The following is a 22,316-nucleotide window of genomic DNA, read 5'->3' as shown; positions in this document are numbered from 1 at the left end:
TGAATATATGGCAATAGAAAATATTGTTGCAAAATGCCTTCTTTCTTGTAGTGGCATAAGGAGAAAAACCTGGGAAGAGGCCAAAGTGAGCGTCATTGACTTTGATGTCGAGATCGCTAAGGCCCGTGAGCTGGAGTCAACTACCCGAAGGGGTCTCCCGATCCAACCTGATGTGACTGACTCTTTTGGTTCCAGTTCTGAGTTCTCGGAAACTGAAAAAGAACCTGAAGGGGATGATGATGAAGGTCAAGATCTCGATCCGGAGGCAGATCCACCTACTTCTCCTGAGGCCCAAATGCTTCTCTTCCCCCGGATTCTGGGGATGCAGTAGTTTAGCTTTTTGTTTTCTTTCCCTTTTGTTTTTTACTTCGTACTTTTGTACTTGTGTTGCTTGGAACGTTGTTATATAGTAGTGCTTTTTATTTAAGTATTGCGCAAAGTTTATTTTTTACGTCTAATTATACAAGGCTTCGGATGTATTTTTCTCCGATAGCGTTTAGGTCCCGGGAATAAGTTCTTCCGGAACTAACCCTTTACTGTGAGGGTTTCATAAGAGAGGGCCCTTTTATATTTACGGTGCTCTTGAAGAGGAAGTTTCCTGTTTATTCTGGCACTAACATTTGAAGTACTTGATTAACTTTCAAATGATAAAATTAATTAATCGTTTGGACAAGAAACAAGATGAAAATAAAAGGACTTTACTTTATTCCTTTCACTTTCAAAAGTACATAAGCAGTACATAAGCATTCGTTGTGCTGAAAAGAAGTACACACGCATTCGCCGTGCTTCAAGAATTTGCCATTACTTGTGGCTAATTTGTACAACTTGTTTCATAAAAAATTGGCATTACTTGCCATTCATTAGAAAATGCCATTACTTACTAATTAGAAATTGTCATTACTTGTCCCACTAGTGAATGGTTGGATAATCTTTAGTCCGATAGCAAGCTTCATTTCCCGTTAGGAACTTTGTTATAGAGCCAAAGATTAACTAACCACCCTCAATGGCTTGGACCAGTCTTCTTGTTAACCTTTGAACCTCTTTCACGTTTGATAGCTGGTCGGGGATGTCCTCGATAACTTTAAGTTTATCGGGATTGACTTCATCCCCCTTTGCGATACCAGGAACCCTAAGAATTTACCAGAGCTGACTCTGAATGCACACTTTTCAGGGTTAAGCTTCATGTTGTGGTTCCTTAGGATGTCAAAGGTTTCTTGCAGGTGTTTAAGATGATTTCCTACGTTCAAAGACATGACAAGCAAATCATCTATGTAAACTTCCATGTTTTCCCTATTTGTTTTTCAAAAATTTTATTCACAAGCCTCTGATAAGTGGCTCCGGCATTCTTAAGCCCGAAAGGCATCACATTATAGAAATATGTGCCAAAGTTTGTTGTGTGAAGTTTTTTTCTGATCCTCTGGGTTCATTTTAATTTGGTTATACCCGGAATAGGCATCGAGGAAACTTATCAACTCATGCCCGGACGTCGCATCAATCATTTGATTAATGTTTGGCAAATAGAATGAGTCTTTTGATCACACCTTATTTAAAATCCTTATAATCTACGCACATAAGAAATTTGTTATTCTTCTTTGGCACTACTACTACTTTAGCTAGCCAGTCAGGATACATTACCTCCCGGATTGAACCGATATCAAGCAATCGAGTTACCTCTTCTTTGACAAATTTATTTCTGACCTCGGCAATAGGGAGTTTCTTCTGCCTTATCGAAGGGATGTTAGGATCCAAGCTTAACTTGTGCACGGCCACTTCTGGCGGAATACCGGTCATATCCGCATGCGACCACACAAAACAGTCAGCGTTAAATTTAAGAAATTCAATAAATCCTAACCTGAGCTCAGGGTTTAGTGCTATCCCCAAGTGGAACTTTTTCTTCAAGAATTTCTCGAACAATGCGACTTGCTCGAGTTCTTCTACTGTGAATTTGGTTGCGTCCGTCTCTTCTGGCACCTAGGAGTATCTTGGTACCTGATAGGATTCTGACGACTCCTCAACCCTGTTGAATTCGTTCTACTCGGGAGCAGACGCCGGTTCCTATAATTGCTATGCCGCATGCTCCTTCCCTTTGCTACTGAAAACTGAGATCGCGTTCATCTCCCTTATTGCCGGTTGATCTCATCTTATTTTTTAATTCCCTATAGAGTTGGGAATTTCAAAAGTTGATGGTATGTCGACAGCACAGCCTTCATCTCATGCAGCCATGGTCTTCCAAGAATGATATTATAACCCATATCTCCGTCTACTACTTTAAAAAGGGTCTTCTTCATTACCCCTTCGGCATTCGTGGGCAGCAGGATTTCCCCTCAGGTTGTTACGCTTGCTAAATTGAACCCGTCGAGGAGATTTGTGGCCTGAATAATGCTTCTGATTAGCTTGGCTTGTTCCAACACTCTCCATTGGATAATTTTGGCTGAACTCCCTGGGTCCACCAAAACACATTTAAATTTAAAATCTAAAACATTAAGAGAAATTACCATGGCATCGTTATGCGGTAGTAGGAGTCCATCCGCGCCTTCCTCTGTAAAGGTAATGTCGTCCTCAGTGACTTCCTGGAGTCTCTTACTATGGGTCACCGACACCTTCGACTTTTTTTGCTGCCGTAAAGGTTACACTATTAATCTCGTTCCCCCCAAAAATCATGTTGATCGTCAGACGAGGAGGATCTTCTCCTGCTTTCGAGGGTTCCGCGTTATCCCGATTGCGACCGTAGTTGTTCTTAGCCCGGTCACTTAAAAATTCTCTGAGATGATCGTTATTTAGCAATGTCGCCACCTCCTCGTGTAGATGTGGGCAGTCCCCAGTCCGGTGGCCGTTGGTCCTATGGTACTCGCACCATAGATTAGGATTCTTCTAACTGGGGTCAGATCATATTGGCCTCGAGAACCGTGATTCCTTAATGTTCCTCATAGCCGACACTATTTCAACTACAGTGACATTGAAATTATATTTTAACAGCCTGGGGTAGGTAGAGTCCCGGGGGCCCGATATCTCCTTGTCTTGCAACGATCTATTATTTCGGCTGTGAAACCCCTCTTAAATGACAATTATGAGGGCCATCGAAGAATGTGTAACGACAGGCTATGAATACCATATTCTCTATAACGGACTATGTATTTAATACTGTAAAATATTCTTCATTGAATGCTATCGAATGACAGGCATTCATAAGCAACATTCCCTTTGGGGGTTACCGAGATTGCTGCCCCCGGACTTGATTTCTACCTGTCTCGCTTTTCATCTGTCTCCAATTTCGCGTGTCGCTCTATTACGTGAGTATTTAATATGAACATATTTTACCCCATACAATTCATACTAGTGTTACATAACCAAGCCTTTTAAGATTGATGGGTTAAAGCAAAGAATAGAATATTACTGCTTTTTTACTACCTAAAGATATAAAGGAAAAGACAAAGAAAATTGAAGAGAATATTGTTATTTAGTACTCTCTCCGTTCCAATTTATGTGAACTTGTTTGACTGGGCACGGAGTTTGAGAAATATGAAGACTTTTGAAATTTGCGGTCCTAAACAAGTCAAAAGGAGATCCAGGGTAGTTGTAAGGTTATAAAAGCTTCTCATTAAGGGTAGAATTAGAAGTTTAAGCTAAATTCTTTCCAAATTTAAAAAGGGGTCATTATTTTTGGAACGGACCAAAAAAGAAATAGGTTCACATAAACTGGAACAAGGGCAGCAGTATTCTGCATTGTTTACATGTATAGCATATGATCATTTGAAGGGTTTTGAACCTTTTAGGCTTTTGCCCGAGTTACCATCTAATGACATCATGTTTTAGGAAGGGATTTTATGGGCTAGTTGGGACTCTGAAAAATCAAATATGGAAGACTTTATTGGGTTCTGTTTGCTTGAATTTGTTTTGATCTTTTAAGTGATTTTTTGTTTTTAGCTGAAACGCATGCCCGAGATATCTAAAACAGTGATGCACCATATTTTTTTATTATACTAAATTATTTGGCCTTTATATTTCCTTTTGCAGGTACTGTGTAGTTGTTACTTACTAATTAGGAACATCCGAGAGAATAATTTCTGACATATATCGTGTGGAAAATTATAAATCTGTGATGGATAACCATGCTTCTGCTCAATAATCAAAATAGATAGTGACAAAAGCCTCATTTTGTTATAGCAATATTATGTGTTGCTTGTCAAAGTTGTACTTGTTGTGATACATGTACAACTACAAGAATTAATAACATTCACAAATTTTGGTTGAACTATAATTTGCTTTACTCTTTCTAGAAAAGTTGGTGGTGCTATTTAACTATAGTGGTGATTACTTAGCTTGACAACGATGTTGGGTTGAAAGTGAGGGTTCTCTCATTTTAAAACTCTTGAACAGGCATTTGGTCATCATTTTATCAATGTACTACGTGGCCTTCTGACCGCAACCCTACAACTTTAGCTTTCTATTATGTTACAGTGGACTTGTCTGGTAAGGGTTTGAGGAATTCGCATTACGTGCTGGGTTTTGTATGTGTTTGTTTGTACTTACAAGAGAACTTTAGTATGACGTTTGGTTCTCTAAGACATTCCATGGGATGGTATGAAATTCGTGAGAAGTTTTATTTCAGAGGACAGAAAACATAACTTGGTCTTTTTCCATCTATTATTGATGAATAAATTATTCGATAACTACGTTGATGGGAGGTAACATGTGCCCGGTGAAATAATTAAGGTGTTATTAGTTGATTTAGATATTTCCAAAATAGTTATAGGAACGGGGCGGAAGGGGGTTTACCAGAACCTCCTTCGCGGAAAAATTACACTATATATATAAGGTAAAATTTAATTTTTATATCTATATATTATGTTTTGAATCTCATTGAGATAACCCAAAAACATAACTTAGTGGTTAAGGGAGTTCAAAATCATTGTGAGATCATTGGTTCAATTTCTAGTAAATACAATTTTTTTTAATTTTTTAACTTTTTTTTATAAATTCTTTTAACAAAAATCCGATCTCCGCCACTAATAAGGAATCTATTCTGTCATTGACTAGTATAAAACACGACTCTTTCCTTTAGGTCGTGAAATAAAAGTTTTATTTTTATTCACTCGTTGGTGGGACGGTTTTGTCGTTTTGATTATGGATAAAGACACGTGATAAATGCTGCGTCTGCATTCTGCAACACGTAAGATGGTGCGTATTTATCACTAGGACCTTCCTATGATTGATCTTGACGGTCAAGTAAATGCATTTCGCCCAAATTACTTCTATTTTTTTTTTCTTTAGAGTTCGTGTCCTTCAACCACTTTTATTATTTATTTTTTGTACAAGAGTTTCAGTCTTTTTAGAGATTGATTTTGATAAACAATGGTAGAATAAGTACTACGTGGTCCAACTTAGGTCAAACCGCCCAAAAGGAGAGATAGCCTTTTCTTATTATTTCTTTTGGTCTGAAAAAGCCATGTAAACTAAATAGTAGTAACATATTTAATCATTAACGAAAGCTGTATATTTTATGTCAAGTATCTTGTATGCTGGTAAAGGATTATTATACTTGCTTATTCCATGGTGCCAGTGTTCCAGTCAGTTTATTGTTATTCAATCTGACTGAACGTCTGAAACAGAACCAAGAATCATTCATCTATGTTATCTCATAAGGAATTTTATTAAAAAAATAGTACTCCGCTGTTTTGAGGTGTATGTCACACTTTTCTTTTTAGTATGTTAAAAAAGAATAGCAAATTTGTTACAATCGAAATAATCAAATGTTATGCGAAAGTTAATAAAATAAATCTTAAACGATGATAAATCAGACATTAAGAGAGATACATACCAAAAGAGACATAAATATTTAACGTGGTTCAGCCAATTGACCTACATCCACAGGCAGAGATAAGCAATCCATTATATAAAAGAGAATACAAAATATCGAGAGATCGAACAACCTCACAAAGAGGCAAACACAAATGGCATGCTAACACTTGTCTCATAAATTTTCCCCATAAAAAGACTCTCAAACGCCTTATTAAGGCTATATTGTGGATTCTACTAAATTAGAAGGATCCTCAATTTATAGAAATCCAAAATATTTTCCTCCAAGAAAAAGAACTAACCAAATATGGAAGAATTATATTTTTTTTTTGTAAAAGGTAAAACAATTTATGGTAAATATATTGTCCTTCCATCAAGGATTAGGAAAATCAAATATGTTAACAAAATTAGGAAAAATACTTAACAACATTTCTATATTTAAAAATAATTCAAATTTGCATTTATCTGTTTTCCCTTAATTAGATAAATTATAGCCATAAAATATTCATGACTTAGTAGGCGTTTGGACATGAATTCCATTTTTTTTTTCAAATTTGATATTTCAGTAAAATTTGAATTGAAGATGAAGTTGTGTTTGGTTATAATTTTTGCAACATATTTGGATGTCCTATCTTTTAACATATTTTGCAACTAAACACTAGCAACCTTCTCATTTTCAATTGAAAAAATATTTCTCACCAATTTTTTAAATTTGAAAATGTATTTTCAAGTGAGATTGGAAAAATTATAAGATTTTAATAACTAAATATTATTTTCAAAAAAAAAATTTTAAAAAAAAAAAAAATTTCTTATGTCCAAACGGGCTCTTAGTTTAATCACAAGTTTTAAAATTCTATTTTCCTTTTTTCAAGATTCTATTTTCCTTTGTTGAATCTAATGAGATTAATCAAAATGCGTTACTTGGAAATGTCAATAATCATGAGAAGTACGTAAATTAACCTCTAGAACACACGTGGCACGAGTTGAATTCATAGCTAGCATAGAAATTTCCATGCAACCCTTTTTCTTGAGATGCTTCCTCTCTAAATACTAAATGTCAATGGTAAAGCCAAGTCAAAGAGGTCGGCTAACTCTATATAAATACGCCTTCTGCATGCCCTTTTACCTCAACATATCTTTCCTTTCACTTCTGATTTATTAAATTTCCCTCTCTTTCCAATTCATATATTTTTTCAAGAACCTTTTTCCCAACAAAGAAGCAAAAAAACATGGAAATTGATAGTAGCATGTTGATTAAAGTTGTTCTATTTGTTCTAGTTCAAGCTCTAGTTTATTTGATTTTATCTAAGTCGTCCAACATATTTTCAAAGACCAAAAGATCCTACAGCTTCAGAACTGCTCGTTCCGTCAGCATTCGCCGGATGGCGGCCGCCCTCGCCGACTTACCTGCCGGCGGTGAACCATCTCCGACCTCCAGTGACTTGAAACCGGTCAAGTCTTCAAATTCTTTTAAGTTATTCTAAGACTCTCTGTAGATTATTGGGAGCTTTTAGGTATTTTCTATTTAATTTGTTCCATCTTGGTGTGAATTTGGGATTTATTTTCATTCCCTGTAAATAATAACAAGTGTGAAATGCTAAAACTTTGAAAAGTTGCAAGCTGTTATAAATTAAAAGCAACTTAGTAAAATATGAACAAGACATGTTGTTATGAAATAAAAGCAATTTAGTAAAACATGAACAAGAAATGGAGATAGAGAGAAAGAAGAGATTTTCTTCTTCAATTGTGTATATTTTTCTATCTATTACAAGGCCTTTATATAGGCATGAAAACTAAAGAAAAATATGTCATTGAATATGTCATTAAGTATAGAAATATGTCATTGAATATGTCATTAAGCATTTGAGAAGATCATAGAGGAAGAGTAGATATCCACCATAATTTGATTTTTCTTATAACACTCCCCCTTGGATGTCCATAGATAATGTGCCTCGTTAAAACCTTATTAGGAAAAAACCCTATGGCAAAAAAATTCTAGTGAAGGAAAAAGAGTACACATGTTTAGAAATACGCCTTTTGGTTGCCTCGTTAAAAACCTTGCAAGGAAAATCCAGTGGGACAAAACCTTGTACGGAAAAAAGAGTACAACGCGTATTAACTCCCCCTGATGAGAGTATCAATTAACATCCTTGAACATTCGTATCCCAATCTTGTACACTAGTTTCTTGAAGGTTGACGTCGGTAGAGATTTGGTGAAAAAATCAGCCATATTATCACTTGAACGGATCTGTTGCATATTGATATCACCATTCTTTTGAAGATCATGTGTGAAAAATAACTTTGGTGAAATGTGCTTTGTCCTATCCCTTTTTATGAATCCTCCCTTCAACTAGGCTATGCATGCTGTATTGTCTTCATACAAAATTGTGGGTAGTTTGTCACACTTCAAACCACATTTGTCTCGAATAAGGTGTATTATAGACCTCAACCATACACATTCTCGACTTGCTTCATGAATAGCAATTATCTCAGCATGATTAGATGAAGTAGCCACGATTGATTGCTTAGTCGATCGCCAAGATATGACAGTGCCTCCATATGTAAACACATAGCCTGTTTGAGATCGAACCTTTTGTGGATCATATAAATACCCAGCATCGGCATAACCAGCAAGATCAGGACTGCAATCATTGCCATAAAATAATTCCATATCGGTAGTCCCTTTTAGATACCGCAATATGTGTTTGATTTTATTCCAATATCTCCTTGTAGGAGCAGAGCTATATTTTGTTAAGACATTAACTGAAAAAGTTATGTCAGACCTTGTAATGTTAGAAAGATACATTAGTGCACCAATTGTACTAAGATATGGTACATTGGGACCAAGAAGCTCTTCATTATTTTCATGAGGTCGGAATGGATGTGCTTTATTCATATAAAATCGCTTTAAAATTATTTTAGTGTATGTTGATTGATGGACAAAAATTCCATCTTTCATATACTCAATTTGTAGACCAAGACAAAATTTGTCTTTCCAAGATCTTTCATTTCAAATTCTTTCTTTAAATAGTCTACTACTTTAGGAAGCTCTACTGCTTTAGGAAGCTCCCTAGGAGTTCCAATGATATTTAAATCATCAACATACACGGTGATTATAACAAATTTAGATCCAGATCTTTTTATAAAGACACAAGGACAAATTGAATCATTCTTGTACCCTTCTTTCAACAGGTACTCACTCAGGCGATTATACCACATGCGCCCTGATTGTTTCAATCCGTATAAGGATTTTTGAAGCTTTATTTAATAAATTTTTTGGAAACCTTAATATGCTTCAGAACAATTTAAATCCTTCAATGATTTCCATTATACGCATATCACGTTTTTCTTGTATTGCCAGATTAAAACCTGAAATGGCGACATCCACCACAAGAGAACATGTCTCTATATAATCAATGCCAGGATATTTACAAATCTTCTTGTGATACAAGTCGTCTTTATGTCTATCGACTTGACCTTTTTTTTCCGCACAAGAACACATTTATACCTCCACTGCTTTATACTTTCAGGTGTTGGGACTACCCGTCCAACTTCATATTTTTCAGATAAAATCAATTTTCATTACGTATTTTTCATTTGGCCAATCATTTATCTGTCCAAATTTTATGACAGATTTGAGCTCAAGATCCTCATCAATATTAATAATATTGAGCGCTACATTATATTAACAATATCGTCGACGATCATTTTATAACGGTTCTACTATTACCCAATAAAGACATAACTTATTGAGATCTCTTTATCTTATTATTTTCAGGTACCTGAGCCTCTCCCATGAGGTCTTATGCAGTGTTATGTCGTGGTACTCTTCTAGAGCACTTGCCTCCTTATTATGACCATCTTGAACATTTGCTCATCTCCTTCTTCAAGGAGTTTTATCTTTGGAACCGATTAGTCTATTATGCTTTATGCATGCCATGGACTCTATTCATTATGAACTTTATTTTATTTGGAGCATTAGCAGCTGAATATGACATTTAGCTTTGGATCAGCAAATACGTCTGGCAATATTTTGCAAATGAATTATCACTTGAACTTCAAGTTCACATTTTCTCGTACGAGGATCTCGATTTGCTCATAATAATTCATTACATGCATTACTTTTTCAGCTTCCCATTTTTTCCCCTATTGTTGAGATCACCAACACATATCCCTATCCTTATTTGGGGATCCATCTTTGTGCATTGTGGTGGAATAATTAAATCATATAGTACATTCATATTTCTAGATGGAAATTATTTGGTTCCTGTCCCTGAACCGATTGTGATAGGGAGAACTTATCATAACTTAGCTAGATGCGTACAAGTATTGTTGTATATTAAATAATACATCACATACCAAATTTTATTTTGGCAATTTTGTTCTCATAACCAATGGTTTAAATATAATTGGAGGCATACAATTTCTGCTAAACCAACTTGGATTTAAACCAGTATTATCAAGATAAATCATCATAATTTATATTCTGAAACTGTGCTCTAATAATTTGATCAATCAATCTTGCAAAAACCAAACTACAAGTTGATAACAAATGCACATGTGACCATATAATAGATGCATCTATTAAAATTATATAATAGTAAACAGTCCACATGAAAGGTGACTAGGCCCATATATTTATCACCTTTTATTCGTTCCAGAAATCAAAGGATTCAATCCCAACCTTAACTGGTATATCATGAGAATAAGCAGCATAAGAAAATTCTTGAAGAATCTTATATTTCTTCAATATATGCCAATATAATTCTCAATTAATTTTTTCGCATCATAATTGAAGCGAGATGGTCAACCGGTCATGCCAACTAATATTTATTTCAGTAAACCTCTAGTTTACTTGTGGCTTGTGATTGCATCATCATGCTTATACTTGTGTAGTACAAATAGAAGAAAAGTCAGGTAACCTTTCATATTTACCCGGTATGATTATAGTAATATAAAGATATTCAATCTTCTTTTTCATTTATAGTCTCAATATGCCAACCACTTTGGCTAATATATTTATAAATCAAAATATTTCTTTTGATACTTACTAAAATATTAATGTCATAAATAATTTCATTCATCCGGGTAGTAACAAATTAGTTCTTTCAGAACTCTTAACTGCTTTTGTACTACAAGATCTTTTGTCACACCATCCATATAATGAATGTCTCCTTCACAAAGAGAATCATATCATAATAATTGTCATGTTCAAAATCATCACAAGCAAAATAATTTCTTGCTTTAATTTTGCTTTTAATAACTTTCATAAGGCATGACAAAATATTTTTTGGCATATCACATGCATGCGACCAATGATATATTCATGTAACTACACAATAATATTCATTATCTTTCTTTGTCTGAAACCTCTCTTAGAGGTGAGTTGTAGTATTTATCCAACTATGCACAAATACATTATTATGCATAATATTTATCATATATATATTTTCACATTCACTTTCAGGAATGAGTATGCAATCTCAATGTTTATCACAAGTCACATTCTCTTCAAAGAATTTCTCCCTTTTTATAATTACCATAGTGATAACTATTATTATTTTGGCCTTTCGCACGCCCGCATTCATTGGTCAACCACTTTATCTTTATTTAAACTTATCATGCACTGCTATCACATTCACTTCAAGAATGGAGCAAATCAAGTGGGACAAGCTTCATGCTTTTTCATGAAAATTACATTATTTTTTCTTTAGTTATTATTATTATTATTATCAATATAGTGCATTAGGACTCAAACCCAATGTTTTACCCATATAAAGGCATGCTAGACCATAATGCGTTGATAGATAATGCGTTGGCATAACATGATGTATTTCATTAGGATATATGCCAATTTTGTTTTCAATGAAATACATCATATTATGGTAAAAATATTATTACTAAATTACCTTAATAATTATCTATCATAGTATGTAAAAGGTCAGAACATATATATACGTTGGAATATTATCTTTGTCCTATAAGAGATGTAGCAAATAAAGACATACCTTTTCAGTTCTTTATTTCACATGATACAATTGAAAAAAATATTTTTAGTAAATACTGCACATAAAGTTAATGCAAAGAGATGAAAGTATGAATGGGTTTAGATGGATGTAAAACTTATCTTTGTATTATCATCCAAGATATTTTTTATTGTACTTGATCTCATTGCCTGCTTATAATTTACATAGTCTTGACGTAGAGGATCATGAAATGAGCAATTCGTGCTGATAACGTGTTATAAAATAAAAGCAACTTAGTAAAACATGAACAAGACATGTTGTTATGAAATAAAAGCAATTTAGTAAAACATGAACAAGAAATGGAGATAGAGAGAAAGAAGAGATTTTCTTCTTCAATTGTGTATATTTTTTTATCTATTACAAGGCCTTTATATGGGCATGAAAAGTGAAGAAAAATATGTCATTGAATATATCATTAAGCATAGAAATATGTCATTGAATATGTCATTAAGCATTTGAGAAAATCATGGAGGAAGAGTAGACATCCACCATAATTTGATTTTTCTTATAACACAAGCTACTATGTATTTATTTTATCTTAGTGCTCAAGTGGTTTTATTTTTTTTGTTTTTATTTTTTGAGTTCTATATCTTTTAAAGCATCAAATTAGATGGTCCAGGTACACTACAAATGTAAGGTGATTGAACGAGCTAGCCAATTAACAATCAGGAATAGCTACTTATTAAATGAGCAGCAAAAGAATTATATTAAACCTGGAAAACAAATTCTTGACACAAAAAACTCCCTCCTTCCAACGTTTAATATTTTTAGATGAGGAAAATTGAATAAGATAAACACGCTAATTTACAAATAGGGAGGCAAAATTTATAAATACACAAGTTGTTCGAGGTAGATGGAGACAAGTTACTAACTCCATTTTAAATGTCAAAATATGATTGAACAACTTGCATTATAATATTTTAGAAAACTTTTAGAACTTAAATGTACCTGTAGACATTTCTTGAAGATCATTTGGAATCCTTGGTGACTTTTATTGGGCTAATTGCCATCACGCCGACACACTTCAAGAGCATTGCAAGAAAGACAAGCCTCCTCCCATGAAATCCACAGTGGTTGTGCCACATAAAAGAAAGGAAACTTCATGTGAAGAAGTTCAAAAAGACAAGGCGCATGCTCAAACTCATCAAGCTTCTAACAAACAACCATCTAAGACAAAAGCAGTAGCAGTCGTGGAGACGTTTTTGGAGGAAAGTGAAACCATATTCGGATAAGCAAAGAGACAGTAATTTGCATGTGGTAGAGATTCCTGATGACGATGTTAGTGCTTTAAGAACTTTGACAACCATTAAAGAGGTAATAATTTGAACTTTCTTGTCAACCCATGATACTCGAGTGACTGCACTAACTGTTTATCTTTTTTTTTTGTAGCCAAACAATGTCAACATATCGATAGTGTCATCCAAAGCAAGCCACAAGGTAGTAGTGAATCTATGGCAGAGCCAGACTCAAGGAAATTACTTCCGACATCTAAGTCTGAGCTAGAGGCGACTTCCAATCCTCATAGTGGAGCTAAAGCAAAATTCGGGTCTAATTTTCACGAACGACCAATACCAACAATGTCTATCTTTGATGAAAGAAAGGTTGTCTTGACACTTCACAAGAATTTCATCTTGGATGCTTGGACTTAAATTCATGCTAAACTCTCCGACCTTACTGCAGACCGTGTTTATTCTATTGCATATGAGGTCCAAGTGATTCTCGAGGAGATGTATGGAAAGGGTGTGGATATTTCCCCTTTGAAGAACCTATTGAAATCTTTCTTTGAGCTTCCCACTTCGTATAACCAGGCACTGTCAATTCTTTCCGATAAGGTCGTGGAAGTTAAAAAATTAGAGTCATTTTTAAAAGCCAAGGAAGATCTTGATCTTTTCTTGACTGAGAAAGGAGAGAAGGTCGAGGAACTATCTACCACCAGTCAATCTCTCAAAGAGGCCAAGGAGAAGGTGAAGCAGTTAAGAGCTCTCCGAGATGCTGCCAAGAAAAAGGTTGAAGAGATTGAATCTAGAGTCTCATCTACTGAAGAGAAGTACCGTAGATGTTCTGATGCTTCCTTGGCGATTACTGATGATTTGGCCGACGTGGAGAAGAGGAAGAAATACTTAGAGGCTACCCTTCAAGACTTGGTCAATTACAAGTTATGTTTAGATTAGCCTATATGAAGTATTTTATTTGCGATTTTTTTTTGCATTTAATTGATTAGCGGAAAATCTTCTTTTGTTTTGGTTTATATTGCACATTCTCATGGATATTTTTACTATTTGTTTCATGGTTTAACATCAGCAAGTGCTTTCTTATTCTGGTATATTGACGCCAATGTAGTAGGCTTTGACTTTCTTTTAAACATTATTGTTGTTGACATCTAGAGGTTCTCTAGATTTGAATTTTCACTCTTTAATTTGCTTCCTTTGAATGCAATATTGCTCGTCAGCTTTGCATCTTTGTGGTAAAAAATTCATATCTAAATGTAAGAATGTTGAAATCATGAACCATTTAATTTCTCGAAAATTAGACTTCAAAATTTATGACATATCTGAAATTTGAAATTGAACACTTTCAGAATCATCTCAGATAATATTTTGAAACCAACTTTAGATTCTACCATGTTGACAATTTCAGCTTTGTGCAGTCTGACCAAACAATTCATAACTTGGAGTAGAAATGTCAAAATTCCGAACCGTTTGAGTTTTTGAAAACTAGACTTCAAAATCTAAGATATATCCAAAATTTCCAATCAAACAACTTCAGAATCGCTACAGATGATATTTTGAAACCAACTTTAGATTCCACCATGTTGACAATTTTAGATTTGCGCAGCTTCACAAAAAAATCATATCTTGAGGAGAAATGTCAAAATTAAGAACCGTTTGATTTATCGAAAACTAGACTTCAAAATTTAAGACATATCCAAAATTTAATATCAACTTCCTCTAGGATAGTTCTAGGTAATATTTTATATTTTACCTTCGCATTTAGCCTTGTTGGGATTTTCAGCTTTGAGCGTCTTTGTCCAAAAAGGTGATACCTTGACATAGAAGCACCTTTAAATGAAGAAACATTTTATTTGGAGACTTGATGAATTTTACGGGTTCGGATTCTGTACATGACGAACGTTTGAAGACTTCCACTTGAATGACGGGGGACTTAAAACTTCAACTTTAAGATTTTACCTCCTTCTAAATGATTTTAACCATCTCCTCAGAGATACTAATCTACTATCGAGCCTATAAACTTGCCCACATTGAACCATCAAACTTTTGATAAGGTAAAGGTCCCATGTTTAGGTGCCAACAAGCAGATTTTATTCCGGCGTACTTCACTTGTACAATGCTAGGGGTGATACATATTTTTAAACTCATACGACTGAACTTAGAATGAAACTCTAAGATGCCTATATACCTCGCTGAAGAGTATCAATTCATACCGTAGTTCAGAATGGGTAATTTTTTTTAACGTCCTAACGTTTTTCTACGTCGTCTCTTTCGAGGTTTTCAACCTAGCGGACCTCTTTTTTTTGGCCGTACATAGTTTATACTCCTGCGAGCCAGGAGTAATATACAATTTATGATCTTGCGTTAAGGAGCATTGCAACTTCAAGGATAATACTTCTTCAAAAACTTGCCATTGATAGGGCCGATTCTCATGCCATATGCATCAACCAACTTGTAAGCTCCACTTGAATAAACTTTTTGTACGACATATGGCCCATCCCATTTTGAAGTGAACTTCCCTACATGTTTATAGGAAGTAATAATGGATCTTCATATGGAAAGGACTTGATCTCCTACTTGAAAGGATCTTGGGCGAACTCTTTTATTGAAGGCGCGAGACAATCGAGCTTGATAACATTCAAGGCTGTGTTGAGCTTCCAGCCTCTAGCTCTTCTAGTCAAAGTTGAGCATTTTATTCATCAGTGATCCCTTCTTGAATATCTAATCATAATGAAGGTATTTAACGCTCGAGGGGCAAAACGGCTTCGACTCTATAGACAAGTGAATAAGGGGTTTCTTGTGTTGGTGTGCAGTGAGTTATTCTATACGCCTACAGAGCTTCTTCCATACGGTCATGCCAATCTAGTTTGGATTTGGAGAAGACCTTCTTCAACAAGTTGCATAGAGTCTTATTGAATGTCTCATCTAGGCCATTGGCGGCGTCATTGTACATAGAAGAGTTACGTTGCTTGAAGCCAAAGAGACCACAAATTTTGTTCATCAACCTATTGTTGAATGACTTGTCATTATCCATTATTATGTAACGAGGAATGCCAAAGCGATAGATGATATTTACTCGGATGAAGTTTGCAACATTCCCCTTCTTTACTTCCTTGAGAGCACAGCTTCCGTCCATTTTGAGAAGTAATTGGTTGCGGCCAAGATATACAAATGTCCGCCAGAAGATTTTGGTAGTGGTCAAATAACATCCAATCCCCAAGCATCGAATGGCCACGATGCAACAGTCGGATGTAGCAATTCAGGAGGATGATGAATAAAATTTGCGTGGAACTGGCAAGCCTTGCATCTTCGAGCATAGTCCAAGCAATCTTTTACCATTGTTGGCCAATAATATCCCATCTTTTTTTATATGGAAGTGAAGCTTTGGTCCAAACTAATGTGATCCACATACCCCAGAATGTGCTTCTTACAAAGCTTGGATTGCTTCATCTTTCTCTAAACATCGCAAGAGTACTCCCTCAAATGATATTCTGTATAGAGCATCTTTGTAGTAGAGGAAATGTGGTGCGCGATGGTGAATTTCAGTCCTTCTTCTTGGATTTTCTAGGAAGTATCCCATAACTCAACTAGTCAATGATGGGTTGTCGCCAATCTTCCTTCTGAGATTCATAAAACATCGAGAAGATACTCGAGTTTGTTTTATTTACTTTCACCCATATTTTACGGCGGGACTACCCATTTTTGACAGATAGTAACTTGCACTTGATCAGGCAAAGTTAACGATGAAGCTAGAGCAGCTAAGGCATCAACCTTCTTGTTTTCTATCCTAGGAACATGTTGAATAGTTACGTCACTGACCCATCCCATTAATTGTTTAGCATAATCATGATATGGGCGTAGTTTAGGTTTTTTGACCTCGTAACTACCTAAAAGCTGGTTGATTACTAACCGGGAGTCACCAAAGACTTGTAATTGCAACTGCTTCATTTCGACGGCCATTTCAAGCCCGAGTATTAATGCTTGATACTCAGGAACGTTGTTGGAGTAGAGTTGCGTCAACGTAAAAGTGCAAAACCTCACCTTGAGAAGTGACAAATATTATGCCAGTACCAGCTCCTCCACGATGTGTGGCGTCATCAAAGTACATCTTTCATGGAGGTTGAGCTTCAATGACCATTGCATCCTCATCAGGTAGTTCATCAATTAGCTCTCAATCATCAGGTATAGGGTGATCTGCCGAGAAGTCCGCTAACTCTTATCCTTTTATAGCCTTTTGAGGGATGTACACAATTTCAAATTATTGAAACTAGAGATACCACCTTGCTAGTCGATCACTAAGGACATGTTTTGACATCACGAACTTAATGGGATTTGCTAAATCAGATGAACAACATGAGCTTGAAAGTAGTGCTTTAACTTTTAGATTGAGAAGACTAGCGCCAAACATAACTTTTCAATTGGTGAATAATTTAGCTTGTTTGGTATCATCATCCTGCTCAAGTAGTAAAGAGAGTTTTCTTTCCCCTCACTATTTTTTGAGCCAACAATGCTCCAACAGACCTTTCTTGCGCCGCAATGTATAGTATCAATGGCTTTCCAGGTATAAGGGCTGCTAAAATTGGAGGCTTCATCAAATAGGATTGATGCTCTCAAAGGCATTGCTACACACTTGGTCTCACTTGAAAGGGACACCTTTATTCATAAGGCGACTGAATATTTGACATCTCCCAGATAGATTCGAGATGAACCTCCTATGATAATCTAGCTTTCCTTGCAAACTTTTCAATTCATGAATATCTAGAGGCTTAGGCATTTTCAAAATTGCATCAACTTTGGCTTGATCAATTTCGATCCCTCGATGCCAGACAATGAAACCAAGGAACTTTCTAGAAGTAACTGCAAAGGCAAATTTCAACGGATTCATCCTAATTTGGTACCTCCGGAGCAACTCAAATACAATTCTCAAGTCTTTCAAATGGTCTCTCTTTTTTCTTGATTTTACCACCAAGTCGTCAACGTAGCATTCGACATTCTTGTGGAGAAGGTCATCAAATATATTTTGCATAGCCCTTTGGTAAGTAGCACCGGCGCTCTTTAAGCCAAAAGGCATTACCTTGTAGCAATAAATACCCTTAGGGGTACGGAATGCAGTAATCTCTTCATCTTTTGGTGTCATGCGAATTTGGTTATAGCCTGATGAACCATCCATAAATGACATTGCCTCGTACCCACTAGTAGCGCCGATCATGAGCTCTGGAATAGGAAGCGGGAATTCATCCTTAGTGCATACATTGTTGAGATCCCTAAAGTCAACACACACTCGAATCTATCCATTCTTCTTTCTCACAGGAACAATACTTGAAAACCATGTTGGGTATTTAACTTCACGAATAAAGCCAACTTCAATGAGTTTGTTAACTTTACTTTCAATCAAGTGAACCAAATCCGGCCTAAAGTGCCTTTGAGCTTGCTTAATAGGACAAGCACCCATTCTTAACTGCAAGGTGATGGACTGCTACTTTAGGGTCCAAGCCAGGCATCTCTTTGTAACTCCAAGCAAATACATCCTTGAACTCCTTGAGTAACTCGATATAAGTGTTTTCTTCATCGAGTGCTAGTAAAGCACTTAAGTAAGTGGGCCTTGGTTCTTCATCAGTGCCAATGTTAACTTCTTTTAAAGAATCAACCGTTGTCTTCACCCCTTCTTCAAGTTCAGGCGGAGCATCTTTCACATCTTCATCTTCTTGAGGGTCCCCATCAAAGAAGGATATGTGATAACACGGTGAAACATCCTCCAACTTCTCATCACCCTCCATTAGAGATGAAACACCATGCTCGCCTTGTGCAGTAGCATGATACGAAGAACCCACACTTTCTTCATCTTCATCACACTCCCTAGTATAGACCATAGTATATGGCTTTACCTTCAGTATTTCTTTACATGAAACCACATGTTTTTTTTGTTGACTCATTCTAGAAGGAATCAAACTTTGGAAATCCTTAGAGATCTTCTGGATTCTGGGAGAATCGGGTTTTCTTATGCTTTGATGATTTCTATGGAACTTGTTCCCCTTCTTTAACGAACCAAATATCTCAAATACGGAAGTCCTCATAGTTGATTTTCCAAGACGATCAAAGACAGAAGTCCTATTGGAAACGCCAGGTTCATCTTGCGTAGTGATGTGATTATTGCTTGCCCTTCTTATAGAGATGTGAACTGGTGATAGTTGCTTATATCCCAGACCTTCACATGGTTTCCTTGTAGTAGCTTATGACGGGAGCTTCCCTAACTTTGATGGATCGTTGGGATTATATCCAGCTTTTGCAAATAGCCTGTAAGAATTAAGATCAAAGCCTTCATTTGTACGCTTTGCAGGGAGTACAGTACCACATTCTGCAAATGATTTTGGTCCACAAACCCTGCAAGTAGAGTTGAGGATAGCTTTACTACCTCAATTCGTTTGATCAGAAGAGTTAATCCTATTAGCATATTGGTTTGGAGATTTGATGATTCACCCTCCTCTTTCTTCTTTTTAGGGACATAGCGGAGCGCATGAGTTACTTTCTTGCCATTGGACATAATGTTCTATCTATAAGATTTATTCGAGTTATGGTGTACCTCCTCAACAACAACTTTGGATTTATCAACAGTTACCTCAGCTCTTTTAGTTGTGGACTAGTCATTCTTGATCTTCATGACATCATCAATTTTTAGTTCTTTCACAACATGGTTGCTCAAGTAGAACTTTGCATCGGCGAAGTTTGACTCAGCCTCAGTGAAAGGCTTGTCATCAGCAACTATCTTCTTCTCGACCCCATCCTTTTAGTAATTCAAACATTGATGGTAGGTAGATGGAACCACTTTATTCTTATGTATCCAAGGCCTTCCATGTAAGACGTTATATGAAGTCTTTGCATCGATCACATGCAACCATGCATTTGATTGCATATCTCTGATGGTGATACCCAATTTAATTGCGCCTATCGCTCTTTGCCCCCCTTGGTTGACTCCTTGAATCATCAAGTGGCTTTCTGAGAGTTCATCCATGGGAATGCAAAGTTCCTTCACGATGTGAATTGGAAAGATGTTTACTGAGGATCCTCCATCAATCAAAATTCGATTTACCCTTTCATCGCGCATATAGCCAACCATGTATGATGGACGATTATGAGGACTATCACCTAGTAGAATGTCATCATGCATGAATTTGACCTTTTCCTTGCAAACATTAACTTCCTAAAGAATGGACTCAATGGTCTTTTCTGAAGATGGTGCTAACGGTGAGTCATTACTCGTCTCTTCTCCTTTATCAGCATTGAAACAAGAGGCCTCGATACCGTTATGGAAAATTTTCGTGTAGAACCAACTTGTCAAGAACTCCACTAATGTCACTAGATATCGTGGCTTTTGAGGGTGTGCATTTCCACTTCTGCTTTCCTCAAATGCTTAATTGGATTCTGTTTTCTTGGTCTTTTTACCATCATTTTTCTTGTTGGTTGTTCTATTGATTCTTTTCGTAGGCTTCTTTTATGGAGCTTATGATGACTCACTAACGTCCAACCTTCATCATCATCAGGCTGATCAATTTCGGCTTTGTTGTTCTCCAATAATTCTTCATCTTTACTTTCTTTGAAACTATATAATTCATCTGGACCGAATGAGCCAAAGGTGATAGAGACATGGTTTGCGCTTGCTTTCTCATCTTCAAGCATGATCTTCTTTTCACGATCCAAGTCCATAACTTTGTATTTGAAGACAAATCACTTCTCCAGAGGGTGGTTCACAATTCAATGGTATTTGTAGTAATTTGGGTCATTCATTTTTCCAACTTCATTTCGCCGCTTCATCTCTGGAAGCTCAATGAGCTTTAACTCGAGGAGTTATTCAAAAGTTGCTGGCACATAAAAATCCTGAAATGGGTACTCCTTCTCTTGAATTTCTTTTAGAGTCAACTTTCCACTTGGCTTATCTTGAAAAGAAGCGGATTTCATACTCTGCTTCTTGCTCACCGTCATTGTGAACTTCACAGGTGATGTGTTGACATTCATAGCTTCTCTACTTTCATAGTATGGTACAAACTTGGTCCACTTCCTGACTTCTTGCTTGTTGTTCCCTTTGCAAAGCTCATAGATGAACAACCTTTCATTTCCAGCAGAGGCCACGCTCAACTCCATGCCATGGCATAAGTAGCAAGTTCTTCAAATGTGCTAGGCTTTATATATTACAAGATGTAGCGCAGTCGCCAATGCATGCCTTGGAATGCAGATCTCTATGCGAATAGCTTCACTAAGTCTGTCTTTGCAGTTAAGGCTTGCATTCATCCAATGATTGATAAAGGCGATAACTGGTTCACCCTTCCGTTGACAAGTATTTGTAAGTTCCACCATGCTCACAGTGCCCCTTGTGCTATAAAAGCGAATGGGGACCTCTTGCTCTAGTTGATCCAAGCTATCAATAGATCCCGCCTCGAGGTCTGTATACCAATCAAAAGCATTTCCTTTTAGCGAGCAGATAAACTACTTGACGAGGTAATGTCACGACCCAAAATCCTAAACTGTCGTGATGGCGCCTATCGTGGTACTAGGCAAGCTGACATTTTCAAATAACTCCAACACTTTTAACAGAAAATGAATTAAAGCAGTTTAAACAATAAAAATTCTAATAAACGGGATAGAAACCCAAAACACAACGCGGAAATTCCCAACCATCGGGGTGTCCTAGAGTACATGAGCATCTATACATCACAAGTCTGGAAAACACTGTCTATAATAGTCCGAAACTAAATACAATAAGTGGAAGGATAAGGAAGGAGAAACAAGGTCTGCGAAAATGCCGAGCAGCTACCTCGAGATCTCCGAAGGGTTAACTGCGTAGTGAATCAACACCCACTGTGTTCGAAAACACCTGGATCTGCACACAAAGTGCAAGGTGTAGCGTGAGTACAACCAACTCAGTAACTAACAAGACTAAATAAAGATCTGAAAGTAGTAACGAGCTTTACAATTATGGTTCAATTTCAGTAATTTCAACATAGGAAAGTAGGCATGCTCTCAAGTTCGACAATTTAAGTCAAATCAGTTAACACATGGCAAGTCCAAGTGAAGCAGAATATAATATCTTTCAGAAATTTCAAGACCGTGAGGTATGACATATAAGTGCAGCAATAATGAAATCAAATACATCCTCTCAGAGCAACAGTCACTCAGTCCTCCCATTTACTCCAACCTCACAATCACTCATTCCTCTCAGTCGCTCAGCACTCGGCACTCGCACTCAATAGGTACCTACGCTCACTGGGGATGT

At 36.3% G+C, this 22,316-nt stretch overlaps 1 protein-coding gene and 1 long non-coding RNA gene across 2 annotated transcripts; both read left to right on the top strand.

Moving 5' to 3' along the window:
• Positions 1-6,915: 6,915 nt before the first annotated feature.
• Positions 6,916-9,774, top strand: LOC104119017 (uncharacterized). Its single transcript, XM_070182242.1, has 2 exons — positions 6,916-7,310; positions 9,575-9,774. Exon 1 carries the CDS (start codon positions 7,026-7,028, stop codon positions 7,278-7,280), a length of 255 nt encoding a protein of 84 aa, XP_070038343.1. The 5' UTR covers positions 6,916-7,025; the 3' UTR covers positions 7,281-7,310; positions 9,575-9,774.
• Positions 9,775-12,764: 2,990 nt separating this feature from the next.
• LOC104085500 (uncharacterized) lies at positions 12,765-14,270 on the top strand. Its single transcript, XR_011410013.1, has 2 exons — positions 12,765-13,136; positions 13,212-14,270. It is a non-coding gene; the product is annotated as an uncharacterized lncRNA (long non-coding RNA).
• Positions 14,271-22,316: the final 8,046 nt, after the last annotated feature.

This window comes from Nicotiana tomentosiformis, chromosome 8, assembly GCF_000390325.3.
Source record: "Nicotiana tomentosiformis chromosome 8, ASM39032v3, whole genome shotgun sequence".
Taxonomy (NCBI): Eukaryota; Viridiplantae; Streptophyta; class Magnoliopsida; order Solanales; family Solanaceae; genus Nicotiana; species Nicotiana tomentosiformis.
This window is presented reverse-complemented; position numbering and strand designations above follow the sequence as displayed.